This window comes from Sebastes umbrosus, chromosome 5 (genome assembly GCF_015220745.1).
Source record: "Sebastes umbrosus isolate fSebUmb1 chromosome 5, fSebUmb1.pri, whole genome shotgun sequence".
Lineage (NCBI taxonomy): Eukaryota > Metazoa > Chordata > Actinopteri > Perciformes > Sebastidae > Sebastes > Sebastes umbrosus.
Window position 1 is genome coordinate 18541712 of NC_051273.1, and position 23395 is coordinate 18565106.

The 23395-nt window shown below is 40.2% G+C and overlaps 1 protein-coding gene across 3 annotated transcripts; it reads left to right on the forward strand.

Moving 5' to 3' along the window:
- The first annotated feature begins 1671 nt into the window (after nucleotides 1–1671).
- Nucleotides 1672–23395, forward strand: fyco1a (FYVE and coiled-coil domain autophagy adaptor 1a). 3 transcript variants are annotated; one of them, XM_037769739.1, is made up of 19 exons: nucleotides 1672–1807; nucleotides 4954–5068; nucleotides 5843–5949; nucleotides 6077–6202; nucleotides 7316–7422; nucleotides 7889–8032; nucleotides 8168–8255; nucleotides 8363–10858; nucleotides 11524–11616; nucleotides 13131–13249; nucleotides 13340–13507; nucleotides 14764–14916; nucleotides 15393–15622; nucleotides 17520–17673; nucleotides 19203–19295; nucleotides 19520–19730; nucleotides 20372–20481; nucleotides 21615–21699; nucleotides 21766–23395. In XM_037769739.1, exons 2-18 carry the CDS (start codon nucleotides 5008–5010, stop codon nucleotides 21688–21690), a joined length of 4536 nt encoding a protein of 1511 aa, XP_037625667.1. In that variant the 5' UTR covers nucleotides 1672–1807; nucleotides 4954–5007; the 3' UTR covers nucleotides 21691–21699; nucleotides 21766–23395. The 3 variants fall into 3 exon arrangements, with proteins under 3 accessions (XP_037625667.1, XP_037625665.1, XP_037625666.1); XM_037769737.1 differs by having other exon boundaries at nucleotides 21615–23395; XM_037769738.1 differs by having other exon boundaries at nucleotides 1691–1807; nucleotides 4957–5068; nucleotides 21615–23395.

Below are 23395 nucleotides of genomic sequence, written 5' to 3' on the forward strand. Positions count from 1 at the left end.
ATGATGCTCACACTTTTGAACGATTGTAAAATTGAGCAGCAACATGCATTTCCATGAACACTATCTCTGTTAGTCTGGATAATTCACAGCACATGCTGTGAACAGTTTTAATAGGGACTATTTCTTCAGAAGAAATCTCAAAATCTGGGCAAGTTAAACCAAAGATATGTGCAAGGCTGTATACAACAGAGGTGGTACTGTAGCCTAACCAGCACTTTAAAGGGATAGTTTGGGTGTTTTGAAGTGGGGTTGTATGAGGTAGGCTTACTTATTAACTTAAGTTTTGAGAAACAGACATGAATACCGGTGTTGTGTCAAGTACTGTTTTCTGTAGATATGTGTTTCCCCCCTACCTAAACCTGAACCAACCCTTATCCATAACTCTAACTACCGAAGGAGGGGCGTTATCATTTTAACAGAACAGCACAAACACAGCACAAAAAAATTTGATATTTGTTTAAGTGTACGCTAGAATATTTTCACCGCTTCATCTTGGTGTCAGCCAGTTCTTTCCGACGGGGAACTGAACTAAAAGTGAATTGTAGGCCTATCTCATTGAAAAAAACACTTCAGCACATTTCACTTTCAGTTCTTCATTGGAAAATATTCTAGATATAGCGTAAACTTAAGTAACACACAAACTATGGATAAGTTGCACTTTCATAATGTATGGGCACTTGTGGGAAACAGATTTGTTTTAAAAGAAGGGTGACAATTGATGCAGCAATATGGGTCAAGGTTCAAAAACACGATCCTAAATTTCCCATAATGCAACCAATAGCATCTTTTCATTAGTTCCTCCCTGTCTGGTAAAAAATAATAAGTAAATACCAGTTTATAACTCAGGTTTCTTAAATTTGTAGCCTTCAAGCTTGAGCTGAGATTTCAGGTTTTTTCTTAGACTTGACAAAGCTCATCATACACATGCCGAGTATTAATCTCCATCTTTTAGTGTAAAATCAGAGTGTCCCTTTAAGAAATGAGACATCACTAAAATTGACCAATGATCCGTGTGTTATCATATTAAATGTCAGACTATATTACTTTTTAAGTATATGCTACACATAAAGATAGATAGATAGATAGATAGATGGATAGATAGATAGTAACTTTATTGATCCCGAGGGAAATTCAAGTTTCCAGCATCACAGTTCCATAGTGCAAAACATTTTAGTAAAAAGGCAGTAAAAAAGTTAGTAATGCAAAGTACAAAAAAATATACCAGATATAAAAATACAAGGAGATGAAGAAAACTGTTAAAACTGAATATAGTGAAAGGTAACAGCTGTGATACACGACTATTAAAAAAGTGAATAGTGCAGAAGAGACTGTTAAAAATGAGTATAGTGCAGGGTAACTCCAGTAGCTTAGTCTAAATGCATATGCCTTGGGCTACAAATCATAAAAGGCAAATAAATGTTGTTGTTTGTTAAGAAAATAGATGGTGTATGAGGGGTGCAGTTGCTTTAAATATACATTAAAGATGTGCAACAGACAACAAAGGACCACAGAGAAGATGGTATTTATGTAAAGCACTTTGAACTGCAACTCCTGTATGAAATGTGCTATATAAATAAAGTCTTACTTACTTACTTTATCTGTGATCACATGACACATCTGTTTACTCTGCTACGACAACCAGACTATCCAGCTTCAAGATCCCGCCTACCAACCTCTAGTCATTGGTCGGAGGGCTACACGTCGCTCTGTGATTGGATGGCACAAATGTCAATCACGATTTCAACAAGTTTGTGTGCACAACATAAGCGACCTGGGTTTGTTATGGACTTGAGTCATATCTCTAAAAGTACGTCAAAGTTATTATTCTTTTCTTATTTTTTCAGCAGAAACTATCTATAAACATGTTATTTTAGTTAAATTATCGTTTGTCGGTGTTGTCACGGTGATTTATCATATAGTTTTAGCGTTGTTAAGTGTTGTGTTAGTGTTGTAAAACTGTTTTCAAACTGATGAAGCTAACTTAGCTAGCTGTTAGCTCACTTTAAACAAGCTTAGTTAGTTAGTTTAGTTAGTTAACGTTAACTAGCACATTGTGCATGCTCATATGTTACAATGTAGGTTGTTTCTGTACATGGTTTCGCTTTCATGACGTTATGGTTAGATGGCAAACCACATACTATAACCTTGCTTTGTTTACTTCCACAAAGCCAACTAACACAGGAGGAGGAAACAGTAACATTACCTCCTACACACAATATCCAGTTACCAGTAATACCTGCAGTAGATACTAACATTACCTCCTACACACAATATCCAGTTACCAGTAATACCTGCAATAGATACTAACATTACCTCCTACACACAATATCCAGTTACCAGTAATACCTGCAATAGATACTAACATTACCTCCTACAACAATATCCAGTTACCAGTAATACCTGCAATAGATACTAACATTACCTCCTACAACACAATATCCAGTTACCAGTAATACCTGCAGTAGATACTAACATTACCTCCTACACACAATATCCAGTTACCAGTAATACCTGCAATAGATACTAACATTACCTCCTACAACACAATATCCAGTTACCAGTAATACCTGCAATAGATACTGCAATAATTACTTCCTCTGTGAATGTTATGATTTTCAGTTCAGTTGAAACTTTATCAGAGAGATATTGACTCAATTACATTGTAGCCAGAGAATGAAATTGGCACCTGCCACCTGCCAAATAACAGGGTAAATGTTGGTAAAACTTTCAGGTCACCTGCCACCATGTCAGACAGGTTTTCCTTATATTAAGAAATATTATTTTTAAAAAGCAATTCCTAAATTAAATATATTATAACACTTCATCTTACAGGTCTGCAAATTTCATGGTAATTAGGTGATAATTAGCAAGTTAACCTATTTGAAATTTATTTGGATTTACTGCCAAATTAGCCCCAATATTTACCTCAAAATGTATTGAAAATTACTTTGTTCTAAACATTATTTGATAATTATATTCCACTATTTCTCAATAGCTGGTAATTAATTTAATACATTTCCAGGAAAAGAATACAAAGTTAATTGATCTACTTTATTTCCATGGCTGCTGATAAATAGATAATAATTAGCAAATAAATTCTTTGAAATTTCTTAATTTTTTTGTTTAAAAATGTTTAATTTCAGAACCTGCCTGCAATAAATACTTCCTCTATCAATGTTATGATGTTCAGTTCAGGTGAAACTTTATCAGAGACTTATTGACTCTATTATATGGTAGCCATAATTTGTGGTGCTGGTGTTTTAAGGACATTGTGGTTGAAGCAGCACCTCTCAACAGTTTCAACCCATTGAAACTTCTGATACTTATATAGTAATTAGATCTTAATGTGTTAGTTTTGTAGAGGAGGTTCTGCTCATGTCACATAAGATACGATATTCCTTTATTAGTCCCGCAGTGGGGAAATTTGCAGTGTACAGCAGCAAAAGGGATAGTGCAAAAAACAAGATGCATCAGCTAACGCAGTAAAAAAAAAAGAGCTAAACGAAGTGTAACAAAATATGAACCATTTAAATAGAGGAAGTATAAAAAAGGAGCAGTATATACAGTATTGTCAATAAACAGACTATTAACAAAATTGCACAAAATGGAAAATGATATTGCACAGTATGAATTACACCTGAGTAGTACTGATAGACAGTTGTCCAATAGACAGTTGTCTAATAGATACAGACCAGTAATCTAATAGATTCAATTCAATTTATTTTTATATAGCATCAAATCTTTACAGAGGTGATCTTGAGACCCTTTGTGGTAGACTTTATGCATCAACCATAGACAGTGTCTTGACCCCAAGTTCAAGACGCAGGACGTTTGACTCTTTTGTTGTTCTTACAGTAATCAAATTGTTTACATATTAGGGCTGTATTGGCAAGAATCTGGTTATACGATATGTATCATGATACAGGGGTTACGATTCAATATATTGCGATACAGTAAGCAAGGCAATATTTGCAATTTTTAAAAAATCTAATTTTAGGAAAACTGTCACAGTATAAAGAACACACCACCATCTGCATAAAATCTGAGTAAAAACAAATTACTTTTTTATGCAATCAGAACAGTTGGAGCTGCATTTGCATTCATCATAGTACATGTAACATCCAACATTATGGCACTACTTTGAGAGGGCACAAACACTGACAGGGTGCACCTCTTTGCAAATGAAATAAAGTATTGACTGAGTTCATCTTTGCATGTAAACTATAAATTAAAAATCTATACAGTGTTTTGGATAATCGATACAGTATCACAAAACATAATATTGCAATATTTGATATTTGTGATATTTTCTTACACCCTTAATGCAAATCTCCCCTTTGGGATCATTACTCTTCAGGAAACCAAAAACTCTGGAATTTGCACCCCTGTTCATAATTGTATCCATATATTAATTACGAATGTTGCAGTTATATAAGAATGTAATTACGTTTTTAGTTGAAGACAACGGAGTAGAAGCGCTGCTGGGTCTTTATGGTAGTCACCTACAGATGCTCTTTGGATCTTTGGACTTTGTACTGTCCTTATTCAGTCTTGTGAAGGGCTCATTGCATGGGTGAAATATGATCTAAAAAAAGTACAAAATGCAAGTCTCTTTCAAAACTAATCCAAGGCACACTGTGGAGTTTGTACACAATTAAAATGCCTTTATTTCACATGCAAATAATTGTTTAAAACCGACATAGGTCTTCATCAGGGTCATTGTCCACGTTTTATTTGTTTTAGAGTGTGTCATTGAATGCTACAGAAACAAAGATGCATAGTTTGATAAATATACTAAATATATTATATATATATATACTAAATATTACAGTTGAATAGTAGTTGGTAGTCTTGTGTATCAAGTGTGCCCATGTGTAGCCACAGGAGAGTACAGTATGTTGGATCATTCATGTCCTTCTTTTGTTCCTGACTGCTTCTGATTCTCTGATTCAGCAGACTGGATGTGACCCTGTGACCCCTGGTTGCCAGGGAGCGAGCAGTGGGGCCATGGCTGCTGGGGCTACGGTCGGGGAGAGCCAACTCCAGAGGATTATCCGAGATCTGCATGGTACGTCAGCTTTATGTGTGTGTGCCTGACTGTCCTGTGAATGTGTGTGAATAGATTGCCTGCACGCATGCAGTTGTTGGCTGACATGGTGTGACTGATGAGAGGAGAAAGAAGAGACATGATGTCAGGACCTCAGTGTCAAGTCTAAGTACAATCTTTACGCCTGGAACTATCTGACCTTTTCATGGTCATCTAATAATTTGGGAAAACGTGCATCTGACCTCATGTCCCTGTAAAAAGGGTGTGGTTGAAGCCTCAGTGAGCATGCAGCGAGACAGAGAGTGTGTGCTGCGAATGCACCCGTCACGGGTATCTTTCCTGTTTTTGCGATGGATACGAGGCAAGTGGTTGATTTACAGACCAGCTTTGCTGGAAGAGGGTAGGAATGGAAAAAATGGAAAGCATTGGAGATTTAGGCACGAGGGCTGTTTGTGTGTGAGTGTGTAACAAGTTTTATGGCGATGCAATTTTTCATTTCTTTTTATTTCAATTTAGGCCATGTGACTAGGTAATTTCTAAGAGGATAACAATTTTCTGCCTTTGTGCTTCCCTGTTTCTTCCCTTCCCTAATATATTTTCTGAGTGAAGACTAGCTGTTCCTTTCTAATTTTGCCTGAAACACATGTATATTGTGTAAGTATCTGTTAGAAACATGTGTCTTATACCCTTTATATGTGTGTGTTTTCCTAGGTAAATCTATTTGCCACCTGTTTGTATGAACTTTGTGTCATTAATCCCTGACCTTTTTTTAATTTTTTAATTTTTTAATTTCAGAGGCTGTTGCAGAGCTCGCAAAGGAGTTCAGGGAAAGTGGGGAGCCAATCACAGATGACAGTACCAACCTGCACAAATTCTCCTACAAACTGGAGTACCTGCTACAGGTGGGATTTAGTTTATATTGTCACACCTGACCCAGTGAATCCCACATAGATAATTAATGGCATGCCTCAAAAAAATAACTCATGTTCAACTGTTCCAACTGTATGTGTATATTTATCTGTCTTTCAGTTCGACCAGAAGGAGAAGACCACATTTCTTGGTACAAAGAAGGATTATTGGGAATACTTCACTGAGTGTCTGGCTAAAATCAAAGGAGCCAATGATGGGATCCGCTTTGTTAAATCCATCACTGAGGTATTAGGACACCACTAGTTGAGCACCGATTATATACTGATCATTAATAATATCAGATAACTCCTTAAACCATTAGAAGGTAGTTGACTCTGTTTTGCCGTCCACCCACAATGACTCCTATAGGGGTTTTAATTTCTTTCTCATCTCTCATAGTACATGACACAAGTTAAAGGGATCGTTTTGAAGTGGGGTTGTATGATGCACTTATCCATAGTCAGTGTATTACCTACAGTAGATGACGGTTTTTAGTCTACCCAGCTTCGAGAAACAGACATTAGTACCCACACAGAAGCAACGTAATGTACTGCTGTGGACGGGGGCAGCAGCAAAACGTATTTTAGCCACCTAAAAAATCGATATCTGTTTAAGTGTACTCTATATTTAGAATATTTTATTATGGGCAACTGAACTGAAAGTGAAACTTATCTATAGCCTACTGTTTTTGTCAACGGTGTCTGGCTGCTTTGAAGAGAGCATAGATAAGTGTTACTTTTAGTTCAGTTCCCCATCAGAAACGGCTGTCTGACAGCAAGATAAAGCAGCACATTGTTTTGCTCTTGTGTCGGTACTCTTGTCTGTTTCTCCAAACTGGGGGCGTGCTGACCTTCATCTACTGTAGGTAATACACTGACTATGGTTAAGTACCTCATACAACCCCACTTCAAATAATTCAAACTACCCCTTTAACATACATGAAGAGCCATAGAGAGAGTCATATTACTTTTTTATATTGCTGCTTAGAAATCAAAAACACATCCAAGAAATCAACTTTCTTGGAACTGATGTTTCATCCTTGTAACAGTAACATATGTATAAGCAACATGTAATTGAAACATGTTATGTTTTTTTGTTCATCTTCTTTCTTCTTATTAATTTAAATAATTGGTTGAAAAAAATGGCAAAATAGTGCTTGTTACATTTAAAATATCCCCCAACTGCATGACTATAGCATTACTTCTTGAACAACTTAGATTAAAATGATCATTTAGATTAAATAATATATTTTCATCGACTTTGTAGTTTTTGACGTGTGGGATATCCCTGCAGTTTGAGTTATGAAGTTAACACTGACTAAAGGTCTGTGTAAAACAATGTCTTCTTTTACTTTGATAGCTGAAAACATCTTTGGGGAAAGGACGAGCGTTTATCCGTTACTCCCTGGTACATCAGCGACTGGCTGACACCCTGCAGCAGTGCCTGATGAACATGAGAGTCACCAGGTAAATCTGTCAGAGCACAATGAAGCCTCTTTGAAATGTTTTTTTTTTTTTCATTTAGATATGAAGAATGATTGTTGAAATGCAAGTAAACTGATTAGAAAAATGGAACGGCATTTATTTTTGGATTACAAGTAAACACTTTTACCAGAAATGGGCATTTCATTTCCTTATTTGCACTGAACCAAATGTTGATGTTCTGTTGTGCTGTTTTACTTCAGCATTTTCCCTTTCTGTTAAAGTAGTAGTCAGTAGTATTAGCTGTAGTTGCATTATATGTAGAGCCCCAATGTAGTATTGTACCAAACGGAGAAATAAACAAATACAGCTGTCATTTGGTGCCATAAACCCTTTTCTGGTCAATGTGTGTGAAAGTATGGGACAAAACTTCCTTTTTTAGCCACTTTTATTGTTTCTAGTTGTTCCAATATGTTCTTCTGTAACCTCTTCCTCACCTCTCTTCCCGTAGTGACTGGTACTATGCAAGAAGCCCCTTCTTGAAGCCCCACCTTAGTGTTGACATAATCAATCACCTGTATGAACTCAATGAGGTCCAGTTTGATGTGGCCTCCAGAGGTCACGATCTTGATGCCTCCTGGCCCACTTTTGCAAGGTAACAAACAAGACGAATCATGAAAACAACATGTAGAGCAGATAAAAACTACAAAAAATATCTAGAAAGTGTGTATAAATACAGCCATTCCTTTGCACCTGCTTTGGAGTATCATATCTATTTTCTGGTCAACAGGAGGACACTGGGAAACTCACCTGGCCACATGTGGAAACCACCCAGTCGCAGTTCCAGTATTAACAGTCTGGCCAGCACCTACTCCCAGGTAACATACTAATAGCATCCTGTCATTTTATCATCATTTTAAACTTATCGCATGATTCTCACCACTCTTCCTTCCCTTCTCCTCTGGTTTCCCTCGCAACCCTCTAGCAAGCACATGAGTTCCCCTCCAGCCCTGACTATGGTCAGAGTCTGTTGAATGACCTCAACGAGTCTCTACCTGCCTGCACCGAAGATGCCAGCACAGTTGAAGACCTTCGCCTGGAGCTGGACCAGTCGGAGCTGAAGCAGCGAGAGCTCCTAGATAAGGTGCAGCAGCTGGACGAGGAGTCTGCTGAGCTCAGGGGCGTAGTCGTGCAGCTCCAGAGGCAGCTGGATGTGTCCCTTGCTGCCCAAGAGGAGCAACAGGACTTGCAGGGAAATCTCAGGGCTCTGAAGGGAAGAGAAGAGGCCCTGTCCAGAGAGGTGGAAGCACTCAGGAATGGGGAAAAAGCCAGAGAGGCTGAACAACAACTGCTCCAGGAAAAGTTGGCGGCTGCTGAGGGGAAGAACATAGAGTTCCTGGCCAAGTTGGACGGGGTCCTGAATGAGAAGGGCCTGCAAGCAACCAGTTACTTTGATTCAGCTCAAAAGATACACGAGTTGCTGGACAGATTGAAAGAGGCAGAGAGAGGGAAGATGGAAGCTGTAGCTGAGGCAGAGGAGAAGAAGAGACAAGCAGAGAGGCTAGAGGACGAGCTAAGAGTCAAGGAGACAGCTGCAAAGCACGGCGAAACAAAACTCGGAGCGTTAGTTACATCTGCGTCTGAGGAGAAGGCCAGGTTGGAGGCGAAAGTGGAGGAACAGTGCAGTGCCCTCGATAAGCTGCAGGGGGCCTTGACGGTGAAAGAGAAGGAGGCGAGCAACCTACAAAGGCAACTGCAGGACCTCCAAAGATCTCTAGAGGAGAAGGAGAAAGAGGTGCAGGAGGTGAAAAGACGTGCACACCAAGATAAAGATGAAATGCAGAAGAGTGCTGGTGGTTTAAAAAAGTCTTTAGAAGCAGAAATCACTGCCCTTAAGGAGCAGCTAAAGAAGAAAGAGGCAGAGCTTACCTCCAGCTGCAAGACACTACAACAGCTAGAAGCCAAGAACCAAAGCCTGACCACAGAGAGGGACAAACTGACCACTAACATTGTTGAGCTGGAGGGTGACCTCCAAGAACAAGCCTCAAAGATGGAAGACTACAAGACGCAGTGCGCCAATTTAATGGAGCTAAATACGAAGCTGCTGACCACAGTGAAGAGAACCGAGGAGCTGAAGAAGGAGATGGCAGAAAACAGAACTGTGCTTGAAGCTGAATTAGCAGCTCTAAGAGCTTCTGAGAAACAGCTTCGCGGCCAGCTGGATGACACCAAGATGACAGTGGATGAAAAAGAGAAGAGCTTGCGTGAGGAGAACCGCAAGCTGGATGAGAGTCTGCAGCGAGCCACCATGGCTGCAAACCTCTCAGAGGCCTCGTCAAAGCGGCTGGAGCAGGAGAACCAGACTCTGAGAGAGGAGCAGGACACTGTGAAATCAGCTCTCAGCCGCATGCAAGCTGACCTGAAGAGTGTTCACGGGCAGATCGGAGAGTTGGAGAAGAACTTAGGAGCATCGCGTAAGCATGAAGCAAGCCTTAAAGAAGACCTCCAAGCCAAAGAGACCCAGCTAGAAAGTAAAGAGAAGAACCTTGTTGAGCTTCAGTCCAGGTTAGAATCTCTTGAGGCCAGGGAGAAGGAGCTTGAGATGGCCAAAGCTGATGCAGAAGCCGCTTGTGCTAAACAGATAGAAATGATTGAAAGGGTTTTCTCTGAGAAGCAGGCGATGGAGAAATCCCAGCTGGAGAGGAGCGCGGTCCAAGCAAAGGAGAACCAGGAAGTCACGGGCAAACTTGAAGGCCAGATGGAGGTGTGCATGAAAGAAGTGTCCAGGCTACAGGCAGAGATCCTGGACCTCAGGGTGCGTGTGCAGAGGTCTGAGGAGGAAAAGCTAAAATCGCAAGCACAGCTGGAGGTGACGGCGGCCCAAAGAGATGAGCTCAGGACTCTGACCGAGCATCTTAAAGCCCAGACGGAGGCACTGAATCAAAGGCATGTAAGAGAGCTTTTGGAGTGCAAAAAGAAAGAAGAGGCTCTGATTGAACAGCGCGATAGTGAAGTAGCCGCCCATGCCGAGCTGTCGATCTCTGCGGCTGCCATCCGAGAAGAGCTGTCCACCCTCAAGGCAGCAAATAGCAGGCTAGCCTCAGAGAGCAACGAGACACGTGAGGGTCTACACAGGGCGAACACAGAGATGGCGGAGCTTGGGATGACCATCTGTAAGTTAGGTGCAGAAAAGGAGGAGGCCAGAGAGCACTGGGCAGGAGACGCTGCCAGGAATAAAGAAATGGAGAAAGAGGTAGAACGACTAGAAGAGAGCATGGCAGAACTACAGCTGGAGAATACCAAACTAAGAGAGGAGCTGACACATAAGGAGAAACTTCCAGAGACTATCACAGAGCTCCAGGAGCAGCTGAACAAGGCCAAGAACCAAATGCAGAGCGTCAAGGACACTAGTCGAGAGGAGATGGAGGCCACCAAGTTCCATATGAGCTCGGAGAGCATGAATCATCAGGTCCAGATGAAGGTGAGTCAGTCAGTTTGGTCACGCTGTACGGGCTGCATTTCTACCTGGCTGAGATCAGATCACAATGCCAGCCTGACCAGCTCCAAATGCGGTCCAGATACAGATTGCGCCATCATCAGGTTAAAGCCTTGTTTTGTCCAATACTTCACTAATACATTGGTTTATGACCTGCAAAATTAAAGACATTCCCATCAGCCTCAGCTTTACTTTGTGTTTTTAGTGCTAATTAGCAAATGTTAGCATGCTAACATGCTAAACTAAGATGGTAAACATGGTAAAGATTATATCTGATTCACAACGGGACTCCTTAAATACTTTGTATTTCACCTGAGGACGGTGCCTTACATCCTGGGTCACGCTGAGTGTTGAGTGCCTGATGTGCGTTCTCATCGGCTCGCATAGTGCCATCTAGTCACACTTTGAATAAGCTAGCGAAACTGAACGCTCAAGCGCGCACTGCTACGTCCTGTCAAACCACGCCCATCAAGGTGAAATACCACATTTTTAGGGAGTCCTGATAAGCAACACCACGTTAGCGTTATCATTATAAGCATATTGGCATTTAGTTCAAAGCACCGCTGTGTCTAATTACAGCCTCCCAGAGCCGCTAGTGTGGCTGTGGCCTCTTCCTATTTCTCTCCTCTTATGTTTCTCTCATATTTCAGAGTGTGAACGAGCAGCTGGACAAGATGAAAGCCGCGCTGCAGGAGGAGCTGAATAACGTGTCCAGCTTGCAGGCCAAAGTGTCTGAACTAGAGGTCGGTGTCCTTTAAGCATCAAATACAGTGATTGATGTTTACATAATAAGTAGATACATGGTGGTGGACGAATTTGTTCTATGATCTTTGGAGCGAGAAATGGTGTTATATAGAAATAGACCATCAGAAAAAAATGTGTGATGTACTCCCTTTTTCAAGTGAAGACAGCCATATATGATTAAGAGAAGACTGTAGATAGATTGCAGTCAGAGGTGCAACATGCTATACATAGTCACACCAGCAGCTTTATCATTAGTGGATTTGCAGGAGGGATGGAGAAAAGGAAGCTGCGCACCACATGGGACATAATAACAGGAAGATTGTTTGTTTAGCACTCATTAACAGTAGATGATTATAAGAGTTTTTTCAGGTCTCTTGTTTTTTTTTGATAATGAGACACCTTGATTGCCTGAGCAGTTTTCTTTGATTGCAGAAGGTAGAATAGATACAAAATCACTGCAGTGTAATGGTGCTAATCATTTTTCCTCTCTGGTTTGATGTGTTCATAGACTGATATAATAGGATTTGATTTTGAGGGAAGATTTAATTGAGGCTGGGTCACTACAAATGCTGTTATTGGATTCTACTGTTTCTATATGTTCTCTAGATGCATCAGCACTGTTATAGTGCAGCACTTGAAATGTATTGAAATTAATTTATCCAGCAGAACTGAGAGCAACTTAAAGGAACAGTGTGTAGCATTTTGGGGGAATGGAATATAATATTCATAACTATGTTTTCATTAGTGTATCACCTGAAAATAAGAATTGTGTTTTCTTTAGCTTAGAATGAGCCCTTCATATCCAGGGCCTATGATTTCAGCGATACGGAAAACAACTGTGGAATCTGATGATAAAAATGGAATCAGCTGTAAAACGCGTAATAGTGTGGAATTTGCCAAAATGTTGATGCAATTTATGAAAATCTGTGTTTTCCCTGCCATTATACTGTAATTGTTTTTTTTTCACAGCATGAAATAGAATTGAATAGATCAGCCCCATTGTCATCGATATTTGATCCAGCTATTTGAGTCAGTATCGGCCTGATATCCGATCCAGTATCCGTATCGGTGCATCCCTAGCCCAGAATGGAAAAACCAAACACTGGCTCTAGAGAAAGCCTTTCACGTTTTTACATTACCTGAAGGCCACCGTAGTTCTCCGACACGCTTGTAAAACTGAGGTAACTTGAGCCGCCGAGTGCAAAACCGTGGAACCGCCAGCCGCTGTCTGACTTCCGTTGCTCCTAAAGTAGTGTTATTATGGTGAGGATGGCCTCTGAGCGAGGCGAACGGCGTGACCACGGTTTTACACTCGCCGGCTCACGTTAGGGCAGTCTTGGAAAGGGAGGAGTGAACGGAGGGCGACTCAGTTGGTTGCAATCTACAACCACACCACTAGATGCCACCAAATCCTACACACTGTACCTTTAAGAACAAAAATGGAATTGTTTAAATTATTGAAATGTTTTACTAATGGGTATATGTATGCATGTTCTTATAATGTGTTATAAAGGCTGTGAATGAGCAGTACTTGCAGCTAACGGGCGAGAAAGACGCTCACATCACAAAAACAGAAACAACCATTCGTGAGAGTGACGGCGAGATTCAGCAACTGACAGATGCAGTAACCAGGTGCGTTTATGACCAGTGACACCTGTGACTTTCATCTTGGTGTAAAAGAAGAGGTACTGACTCATTTTCCTCGCACCTCCTTCTCTTCAGAGCTGAAGAAGCACACTCGGCTGTGCATAAGGTCTGCGAGGAATTGAAGCAGAAACTCAACACCACTGAGGCTGACAAAGAAAGCCAGAGCATGAAGATGACTGCAGAGATCGATGACCTCAACAGAACCAAGACCAACCTTGAAGAACGGCTCATTGAGCTTATAAGGTATGACCCGTCACTGTTACACCTGTCAGCAGGGTCAAGGCTGTATGTTTCCAGAGTTTCTTGATGAGAAAAGGGGTTAAAGTTCATTCTTCTCGTTGGATGTCTACCACCTTGTTATATTTGGTTGCTGCCAGTTCTTTGATAGACCCACTGGGGAGTGTGTCTGGATTTGGTTCTTCCAGTAAGAGCAGTTCTCTGATGTTGTTATACGTAACATTTAATGGGAGAAAATGACATGTGAGGAGCAGGATCAGGGGAAAAGGCTTGGTTGAATGCTGAGATCATTTGCAGAGAACAGAGAAGAGAGCAGGTAATGCTGAGAGGCCAATGTGACAGGTGAAGCGTAGTAAAGAGACGCCACTGAATTTTATCCATCATCTTTCACTGGATTCAGAAACCACTGTTGCCTCAAAAGGTTTCATACTCATTCATAAAGTGATTCAGTCAACTCCTTTGGGATGTGCCCACATGATTTCAGTCTTTTTTTCTTTTGTATTATGCATGCCTTCATTGTTCTTCTCAGCGGCATCATTTGGGGTAATGAAGCTACTCCCGGTGTCGAGTACTGTACATATTGTTCCGTCCAAGTACATGACTAAATTTGTTCAGTATTCAAAGATCATGAAGTGGGAAAATACACCATATAGACCACAGCTAACATCACAGGGTTAGTGAGGATTATTTTACAGTGTAGCTGGCTTCCATCACCCGCCGGAGCAGCTTTGAAACCATTGAGTTATATGTTTTAACATCCAACAGAAATCACTTCTAAACAGCAATTAGGATGAATTCATCCATGGGAAAAAACTTGTTTCAGTCCCGGGCCAAGATTTGTTGAGACTAGGCATTTCACGATATCAGATTTTCACTACATGATTATCGTGGCTGAAATAATTCACGATAACGATATTATCATGATATTTATAGAAATTAAACAAAAATAATAATAATGCTATCTGTCAAATTCATCTCGTTAATTGTGTGTTTTGTCTCTTTATTGGAATATAAATTTACACTCAAAATACAAATATAGGGAGGTGGAGAGAGAGTCTGTAACCATAACTGTATATATAAAGTGATTTAAGAGGTGCTGAAATATTTACACAATATGTGTATTATTAACATGATACCAATATTTCATTTTTAAATATCACAGTTATTGTCAATACCAGTATATCGTGACACTCCTAGTTGAGACAGCACTGAATGACATTAAACTCGAATACATTTGTCTTTTGTTTTGTGTATTACATCAGGGACAAAGATGCTCTGTGGCAGAAGTCGGACGCTCTGGAGTTTGAGCAGAGACTGCGAGCGGATGAACGTTGGTGGTTAGTGGATAAGGAGGCCACGAACTGCCTCGGCTGCCAGGGCCAGTTCACCTGGTTCCTGCGCAGACATCACTGCAGGTGGGCTTTCAGTGGGGCTTACTGTACACTGTTGCTCCTGTCACCGTCTACTGTGTCAGAATCAGAAATCCGAATCAGAAATACTTTGTTGATCCCCGAGGGGAAATTGGGACGTTACAGTTGCTCTTATGTATAAGCATAAAGAAGTATAAGAAGTACACAATGCTACAGTGTACAGTATAATACAATATATGTATAGTCAAATAAATGAATAAGTAATGAATTAATATTAAATAAGAAATATGTACAAATATGTCCATCAAACACATACAATATATAACCACCATGTAAATAAGTAAATACAAGTGGGATCTATTAAGTGTGTTCAATATAAATGTAAAAACAAATTATTTTGATTTTCAGACTACATAGTATCACTACTATCAATGCAAGACATCAAAAATATTTTATTAACAAACTTATAGGTCTAACATAGATGAAAACCCATTTATTTTTTCATACTTTAATCATTTTAGGCTTTGTGGTCGCATCTTCTGCTACTACTGCAGCAACAACTTTGTGATGACCAAGTACAGTGGGAAGAAGGAGCGCTGCTGCAGGGACTGTTACACCGAACACAGCGCGGTGGTGGAGAGGTTCACAGAGGCGGAGCTGAGTCCGTCAGACGTTCCGCCTCCTCCACCGGGAGCTGGACCTCATCCACCTCTTGAACCAGCCCCGTATAAACCAACTCCCAGGGTAACAGGTGAGAGAAAATCACATGCTAACTACTACAGGCTAACTTGACAACCGCACATGTGGTCCTAACGTTGATTCCTGTAGTTCTCGGGCACATGTGCTTTAACTTAATAGGGAATTTTTACAGTAAGCAGAAGTGATAAGATTGACTTCGTCATATTGAGGAACAAGGACAGAAACCTTTGCCATATACAGTAATTCTTGTTCACTAGACAAAAGGGGAAGTGTTGTCATTGTAAAAAGAAAAAGGAAAGCTGCATAATGTTGCACTACTTCTATTTTGTACAGGCTTAAACCGGGTTTCCACCAAGAAGTTCCTGATAATTTTAGTTCCGGGACTACTTTTAAAGGTACAAAACGGTTCCTTTAGCCCTGCGTTTCCATAGCGGTCTAAAGACCTGCAAAGATTAGGCAAATTAGTCCGCTGACGTATGAAAAGGTAACATGACATTAGACGAGTTCTGCTGGTCAGCCTGCAGTTCAGTGTTCCCGACGGTTTCATATAAAAAATATGTTTAAAAAAAATAAATATAAATATATATATATATATATATATATATATATACACTCACCGGCCACTTTATTAGGTACACCTTGCTAGTACCGGGTGGTCTTCTGCTGCTGTAGCCCATCTGCTTCAAGGTTGGACGTGTTGTGCGTTCAGAGATGGTATTCTGCATACCTTGGTTGTAACAAGTGGTTATTTGAGTTACTGTTGCCTTTCTATAATCTCGAACCACTCTGCCCATTCTCCTCTGACCTCTGACATCAACAAGGCATTTTCGTCCACACAACTGCCGCTCACTGGATATTTTCTCTTTTTCGGACCATTCTCTGTAAACCCTAGAGATGGTTGTTTGTGAAAATCCCAGTAGATCAGCAGTTTTTTAAATACTCAGACCAGCCCGTCTGGCACCAACAACCATGCCACGTTCAAAGTCACTTAAATCCCCTTTCTTCCCCATTCTGATGCTCGGTTTGAACTTCAGCAAGTCGTCTTCACCACCTCTAGATGCCTAAATGCATTGAGTTGCTGCCATGTGATTGGCTGATTAGCTATTTGTGTTAACAAGCAATTGAACAGGTGTGCCTAATAAAGTGGCCGGTGAGTGTATATATACAGTATATATAGAAATAAACATTTACTGCTGCATAGACTAGGGGTGTAAGAAAATATTGAAAATATCGAGTATCGTGATATTATATTTTGTTTTACTGTATCAATTCTCAAAAACAGTGTATCCTTTTTTAATGAATAGAACTCAGTCAGTATACTTTATTTCATTTGCAAAGATATGCACCCTCTCAATGTGTCCTCTCAAAGTAGTGCTGTGATGTTGATCTTACAGGGACTGTGATAAATGCAAATACAGATGCCACTGTTATGATTGCATAAAAAAAATGGTAGTGTGTTCTTTATATTATGACAGTTTCCCAAAATTAGATTTTAAAAATTGCAATTTATCGCCTTACTTATAGTATCACAATATATCACAATGTTTTGAATTGTAACCCCCGTATCATGATACGTATCATATCGCCAGATTATTGCCAATACACAGCCCTAGCATAGTATTTACTGATGCACGTTGGATGTAATGAATGAAATACAGAGGAGGGAAATGAAACAAAGAGCATATGTCTCCACAGTAGATCAAATGTTGAGTGTTTGAAGGTTATTTATGTGTGCTTTAGAACGTAACCACCGTGAAACAATCAGAAATAAAAAAATGGCCTCTCATTCGCAGCACCACCGCGCTAACGGTCTCTTCTACCGCTCGCCCTCTCTGTCTCAAACATGAATTTCTAGCTCTTTTCTTTATTTTACATGCAATAAGTTTTTGTATACTTTGTAGTGGTCCAATGGTGCAGTAGTTTAATTCATACATTCTTGTTCCTCCCAGTTTCAGACCCCACCAACAGGTCTGACGACGGAGTATTTGACATAATCACAGAAGAGGAAGTGAATGGCGTCTACGACAGTGACGCCACCTCTCAGACTACAGGAGGCTCCCTGGAGGGAGAACAAGACCGACGGCCTCCAGGAGCACTGGATATGTGAGTGTAAATATTAATCTGGGGATGGAGCAGAGGGATGGGATTGAGACCTGGTTCAGCCAGAGTCAGTATGTGACTCTGTCCTTTGGTCAGATTCCTCAGTTGAAGGTCAAACAGTCACAAGAGACGACAGCAGTTTAGTACTGAGCTTGGGGTTACACTCACATGAACGTCCAGGGCTCCATTGTCAATTATTGCTCAAAGAAGAGTGACAACTACATACATGAAGTGTACTGGTGTCATGTTAGCTAATCAGAGCATGTCATGTACCCTGAACTGAACTCCTCGCACTTTCAAAGGTGGGAAGTAGGAAATGGAGAAGTGAAGTAGTTCTGTATTATGAGGAAATTAGAAAGGAACAATGTGTCCATTCTGACCTTTATCATTCAGAGTTGTAAACAACAAACAGATCATTGGAGATACTCATCATGGCCCCTCTCTCTAGCTAGCGCATACCTGCTGTGAATATCCCACTGCTGCTCTTAAAAAGCACAATGAATACAGATGTGCTGCTGCTCGAATGCAGGAATCTCTGGAGTAGGTGCAACTTGAGCTGTTTTTTTTCTTTCAACACCTCACAGATATCACAATACACCCCAAGAAATAAGATCTCCGATATATAGCACCTGGAGGGGATTCAGCACACATATTTCTGCCCCTTACCAGGTGTCGAATAGTAGGGGACAGGGTGCTGGAAAGAGGCTGAACTAGCATTCATGTGTTACCATTATGTTGTCAATTGTATGGAAATGTTTACAACAAGTTCATGTGCAGAAGTACTCTGTCGTTGCTGTCATCCTAGAATTTATGCGCCAAAAATGTACAATGTACAAAGATGTACCTCAGAATTAACTGGGAGGAAGATGAGGTTACACTGAATGAACTTGTGCTTAGATTGAATGTCATAATGTCATAATTAATGTTAAGCTTGATGTTTTTGAAATTAAGTAAACGGGATAAACCCTGCAAAATGCATGGGTAAAATCCATATTCCTCTTTAAATGCATAATGATGAATGATGGAGTGCATCACCAAGACATTTTTGAAAGAAAGCTATACCCATAGTATGTTGGCTGCACCAGGATACTTTGTATTTTTGTAGTTAAATGATCATTAACATTCTGAATTAATCACTATCATTGAAGAGTTATATATACTAGAGCTGCAACGATGAATCGATTAGTACAACTATTAAATGAATCACCAATTGTTTTGATAATCAATTAATCGGTTTGAGGATTTTTCTAAGAAAGAAAAAATCTCTGATTCCAGCTTCTTAAATGTGAATATTTTCTGGTTTCTTTACTCCTCTATGACAGTAAACTGAATATATTTGAGTTGTGGACAAAACAAGACATTTGACGACGTCATCTTGGGCTTTGGGAAACACTGATCAACATTTTTCACCATTTTCTTACATTTTATAGACCAAACAACTAATTGATTAATCAAGAAAATAATTGACAGATTCATCAGATTCAAAAATAAACTAGAATAAAACATTACTTTGTGCGTCTTGTGTTTTGCAGAGGCACAGGAGATGTGACCCCAGATGACCCAGAAGAGCACGTTCCCACTGTTCAGGATTCAGAAATCAACCTTCTCAAATCAGGAGAAGTCACGTGAGTCTTGACCTTTGGGGTACTTAAAGGGTAACATGTTTTTTTGTCTAAGTGACTAAAGGGGACAACAATTTTTTAAATTGGTCCAGTATTGTCCCCATTAGTCACTTATACACAAAACATGGGAAAATAGGGTCCAGGTTGAAAAATATGGAAGTTACCCTTTAATGTGAGTCACCTTGTATTAAAACCAATCTTAAAATGAATTTGTTTTCTTGTTGCAGGATGGCTGTCCCTCTCAGCATTGACGACATTTCTCAGTTTGGTGACGGTTCCAGGGAACTCTTCATCAAGTCCAGCTGTTACAGTGTGATAACCGTTGCCGTGGGTGACTGTGGGCCAAGCATCAGCTGGGTGTTTTCCTCAGAGCCTAAGAGCATCTCCTTTAGTGTGGTTTACAGGGAATCCACCGACACTCATGTGGAGCAGTCAAAGGTAGATGCACTCATCGAAGACCAATGTGTTGTGAGACAAAGTCCAGGAAGGGAAAGGTTGTTGTTGCATAATTTCAAATTGATATACGCCATAAAGCTGGAGGCAATGCTGTTGAATTGTTAGAAATTGAAGCCACTTCAAAACAGACGATGACGCAAAGGCAGAAGTTGTTACCAGGCACAATGGACTGACCCTGTCATGGGCGCCCCCTGCAGTTTTTTGTTATTTGCTTGATCTTTCAAATATCACTGACGGAGGAAAACCACTGCAGGTTGCCAGTGTTGCTCAGCAGGTGGAGGTACACATCCTGCACATAAAATGTCACGGTTTGTAAATGAGTTATGACCTTTCGTGTCATATATCATCCTTGTCAATATTTCCTAATGTGAGATTTTTTTTTCTCTTCAAAATTTGCTTTTAATTCAAAGTGTGTTGGATTTTACAATATATTACAGTTATTATGATACTGATCATTCTTGCTGTCCAACAGAAAACGGTTATGTAAGGTAACATAAATGTCTAAAAACGAGATTATAGATAGATAAGCCGGCGGAGGGGAGATTTGTTCAGCTACCTCTGGCAGAATCTTTCATCTGTGCATTGAGTTTCACTTCAGACCAATGTTTCTGTTCTTCTCTCAGGTCCTGATTCCTCTGACTCGCTGCAATTCCCATAAAGAGACAATTCAGGGACAGCTGAAAGTCCGAAACCCCGGCTTCTACACACTCATCTTTGACAACTCCTTCTCACGGTATGGAACTCCTGATGTCCAGCGTCTTTATCCTGACGCTTCCTCTGAGTGGGAGAAGCTTGTGAATTATGGAAGTGTTTTAACTCTTATTAGAGGCCGGCCAGCAGCTCTGCTGCCGGTCCCTCTTGTTTTTGTCAATATTATTATTCTTCCTACCAGGAAATTTACCTTCCCATGCATGCATGTCTAACGGTGGGTTCACATAGGCCGTGATTTTCAGAGAAGCGCTGCCCTTGTCCTTTCGGTACCCATGTAAATCAATTGGGCTGTTCGTATAGGATGTGACGCGCCACGGAGCTCCGTGGTCGGCTCGCAATCTTCAGCGATAGTTTCGGCGTCTGGTCTATTTTCTCTGCGTGCCGCGAGCAAATCTGGCAAGAAAACACACTGATAATCTACTATAAACCATATAAATGATATATTATATATGATATAAATTATCTGTTTCTGATAAGATGATAAAATATGCATCCCACGAACGCCTTTGACTTCCCTCCCCTCTCTCCCTGCTGTTCTCCTGGAGTTTTAATTCCTCTGATTCCCTCCCAGTCCCTCCCCCCAATCACATTTCAAAATCCATCCACTCTATTTATTAGAAACAGCCTCGTGTCACTGCTGTTTTTGATCGTGGGTTTTAAATTATGTACTTATTCCACATATTTGTCAGTTGTGTCTAAACAGAGCAAGAGACACGAGCAGACACACACACACAAGCAGACAGACACAGAGAACAGCTAGGCTTCAGCTTGATTAACATAACTCTGCGCTTCTCGGCGCTTCCGTTCCCTGTGAACCCTCTTGTAAGGTTGTGAGTTCAAGACCCGTGTGATGCAGAATAAATGTGCTAATGACTACTCAGGCATTGTTTTGGGTGGATTACAGACACATGATTTCAAAGATATTTGTAAAGTAGTTCTCATTTGTCTTCCTCCGCTTCCCTTTTTTCAACTTCCTCCAGACTCACTGCGGCAGCAATAATTGTCTTTGCATTCATTTCATGACACTATTGGGCATGTATGTATGTGAGTGTGTGTGTGTGCATTCAGCCTGTAAACCGGCTTTCTGTTGTGCCTCAGCGTCTCGTTTCAGTTAATCGGATTGCACTCCTTTGATCAGAAACCCTCTTCCAACAGGTTTATCTCCAAGAAAGTCTTCTACCATCTGACCATGGAGAGGCCCATAATCTATGATGGAAGCGACTTCCCCTGAAGCTGGACGGCTCCCACGGAGGGCATCAGCACGATGTCACAAACACGTCAGCATGATGTCACTGTGGCAGCTGAGGGGGGGCTGAAGAGATGGCAAATTCAATGACTGTGTTCTTTTTTTGCTTTTTTGTTCCCAAAACCTGTTTTTACCCAAGTATTTTATGTTTTCTGCTTTATTTAAGTCTGTGGTGTTAATGTTTTGAGGAGCGCTAAGTGAAGTGTTTTCAGCAAGATGAAAACGGTTTTAGGTAGAAATGGAAAGACAAATGTTTATGCAAGTTTTATCATATTTTTTTTTTTTCAAATATACACCAAGTAATAGTTCAGCTAGGTTTTTATTGGTAAGTTGTTCCCTTTGAGAAATTGTGTGATTTTGTTATTACTTTTTTTAATTGTTGTTGGTCTTATTTTCTTTTCCCAAATATGCTGTTACGTTAGGGAATGCAAGTAACACTAGCAGTATGAAATACGATAAAAGACTGTTGTCGGACGACAAGTATTTATTTGCAAAAGTAGTCTACGAAGACCCAGGAAAATTTTAAAAATGTACCAAGTCATGGTCAGTTGATGTGCAATCTTTTAAATCAAAGCTCTCGAAGCAGAACGGTGCAGACAAGTGGTTTGCTCCTAGCTTGTTTTATTAATTGACATATCTGAATACTATGTTTGCACTTTGCTAGCACAGGAAGGAAAAAAAGCAGCAACTAGTAACTGGCCTGGAAAAATACAAAGCAATATGAACTTTGTGCAAATCTCAGGAGTGGGACATAAAATTGTCCTCCAGTGGTAGCATGTCCTAATTCTGTGTTTTTGGAAAAACTGCCATCTTACTTTCTGTGTACGGAGACTATAAACCAGCTTTCTCCATCTAGTTTATAGGATCTAATGAAGCAGAGTGCCTGTACCTACACAGGCTGACATGTGTAAATACAATGACCTTCATATAAAGTATATTAATGACTGTCAGCTTATGAGCTACTGTACTTTTAAAGTGCCTATTAACTCTGATTGCCAGGGATTAGTCTGCTTTTATATTATTTTACTCCTTGTTATCCGTACAGAATAGGACAGTTGGTAAGAGTTGATACTATTCTGCAAAAAAGTCACTACAAGTGACATTTAAATCACAATATGCACAATATCGTGTTTCAGTTTTATCAGTTGAAATGATTTTTCAGTTTGGATTTCAGTTGTTTAGATAACTGCACTGTACTCTCAGTGGTCATATGCAGTGTTGTGTGCTGTTTATTGTTTCTTTTATAGCAAAGCAATAAGGAAAAAAACGGGCTTCGCTCACTTTTGGACACAACCAAACACTACTTAATGAAGTAAGGGCTTATCTCTATGCTGCTTTTATAGAGATCTGTTTACGCTTCGTAGTCATATCTCTTTGATATATTTTTGACGGGTGTAAATCGGTGCAATTTCTATGCAAAAGCTCATATTTTCTCTCCAGAGCTGCACTTTGTGATGATGATTTTATAAATTGTTACAATATTAAATCTGTAAAGTTTACATAATCTGTGTCAAAGTGTTCACGCAGGGACAGATTTTTCTACTTGCTGTTTTCGAAGGATCATTTTGGAGGAGTAGAATGTGCATGAATCATGACTACGAGCACTCAGTGTGACTAGTAATAGACCTGTCAAAATTCCCAGGAAACATGAATAAAACGCGGGAGTGATGATGCCTCCGACTTCCACTAA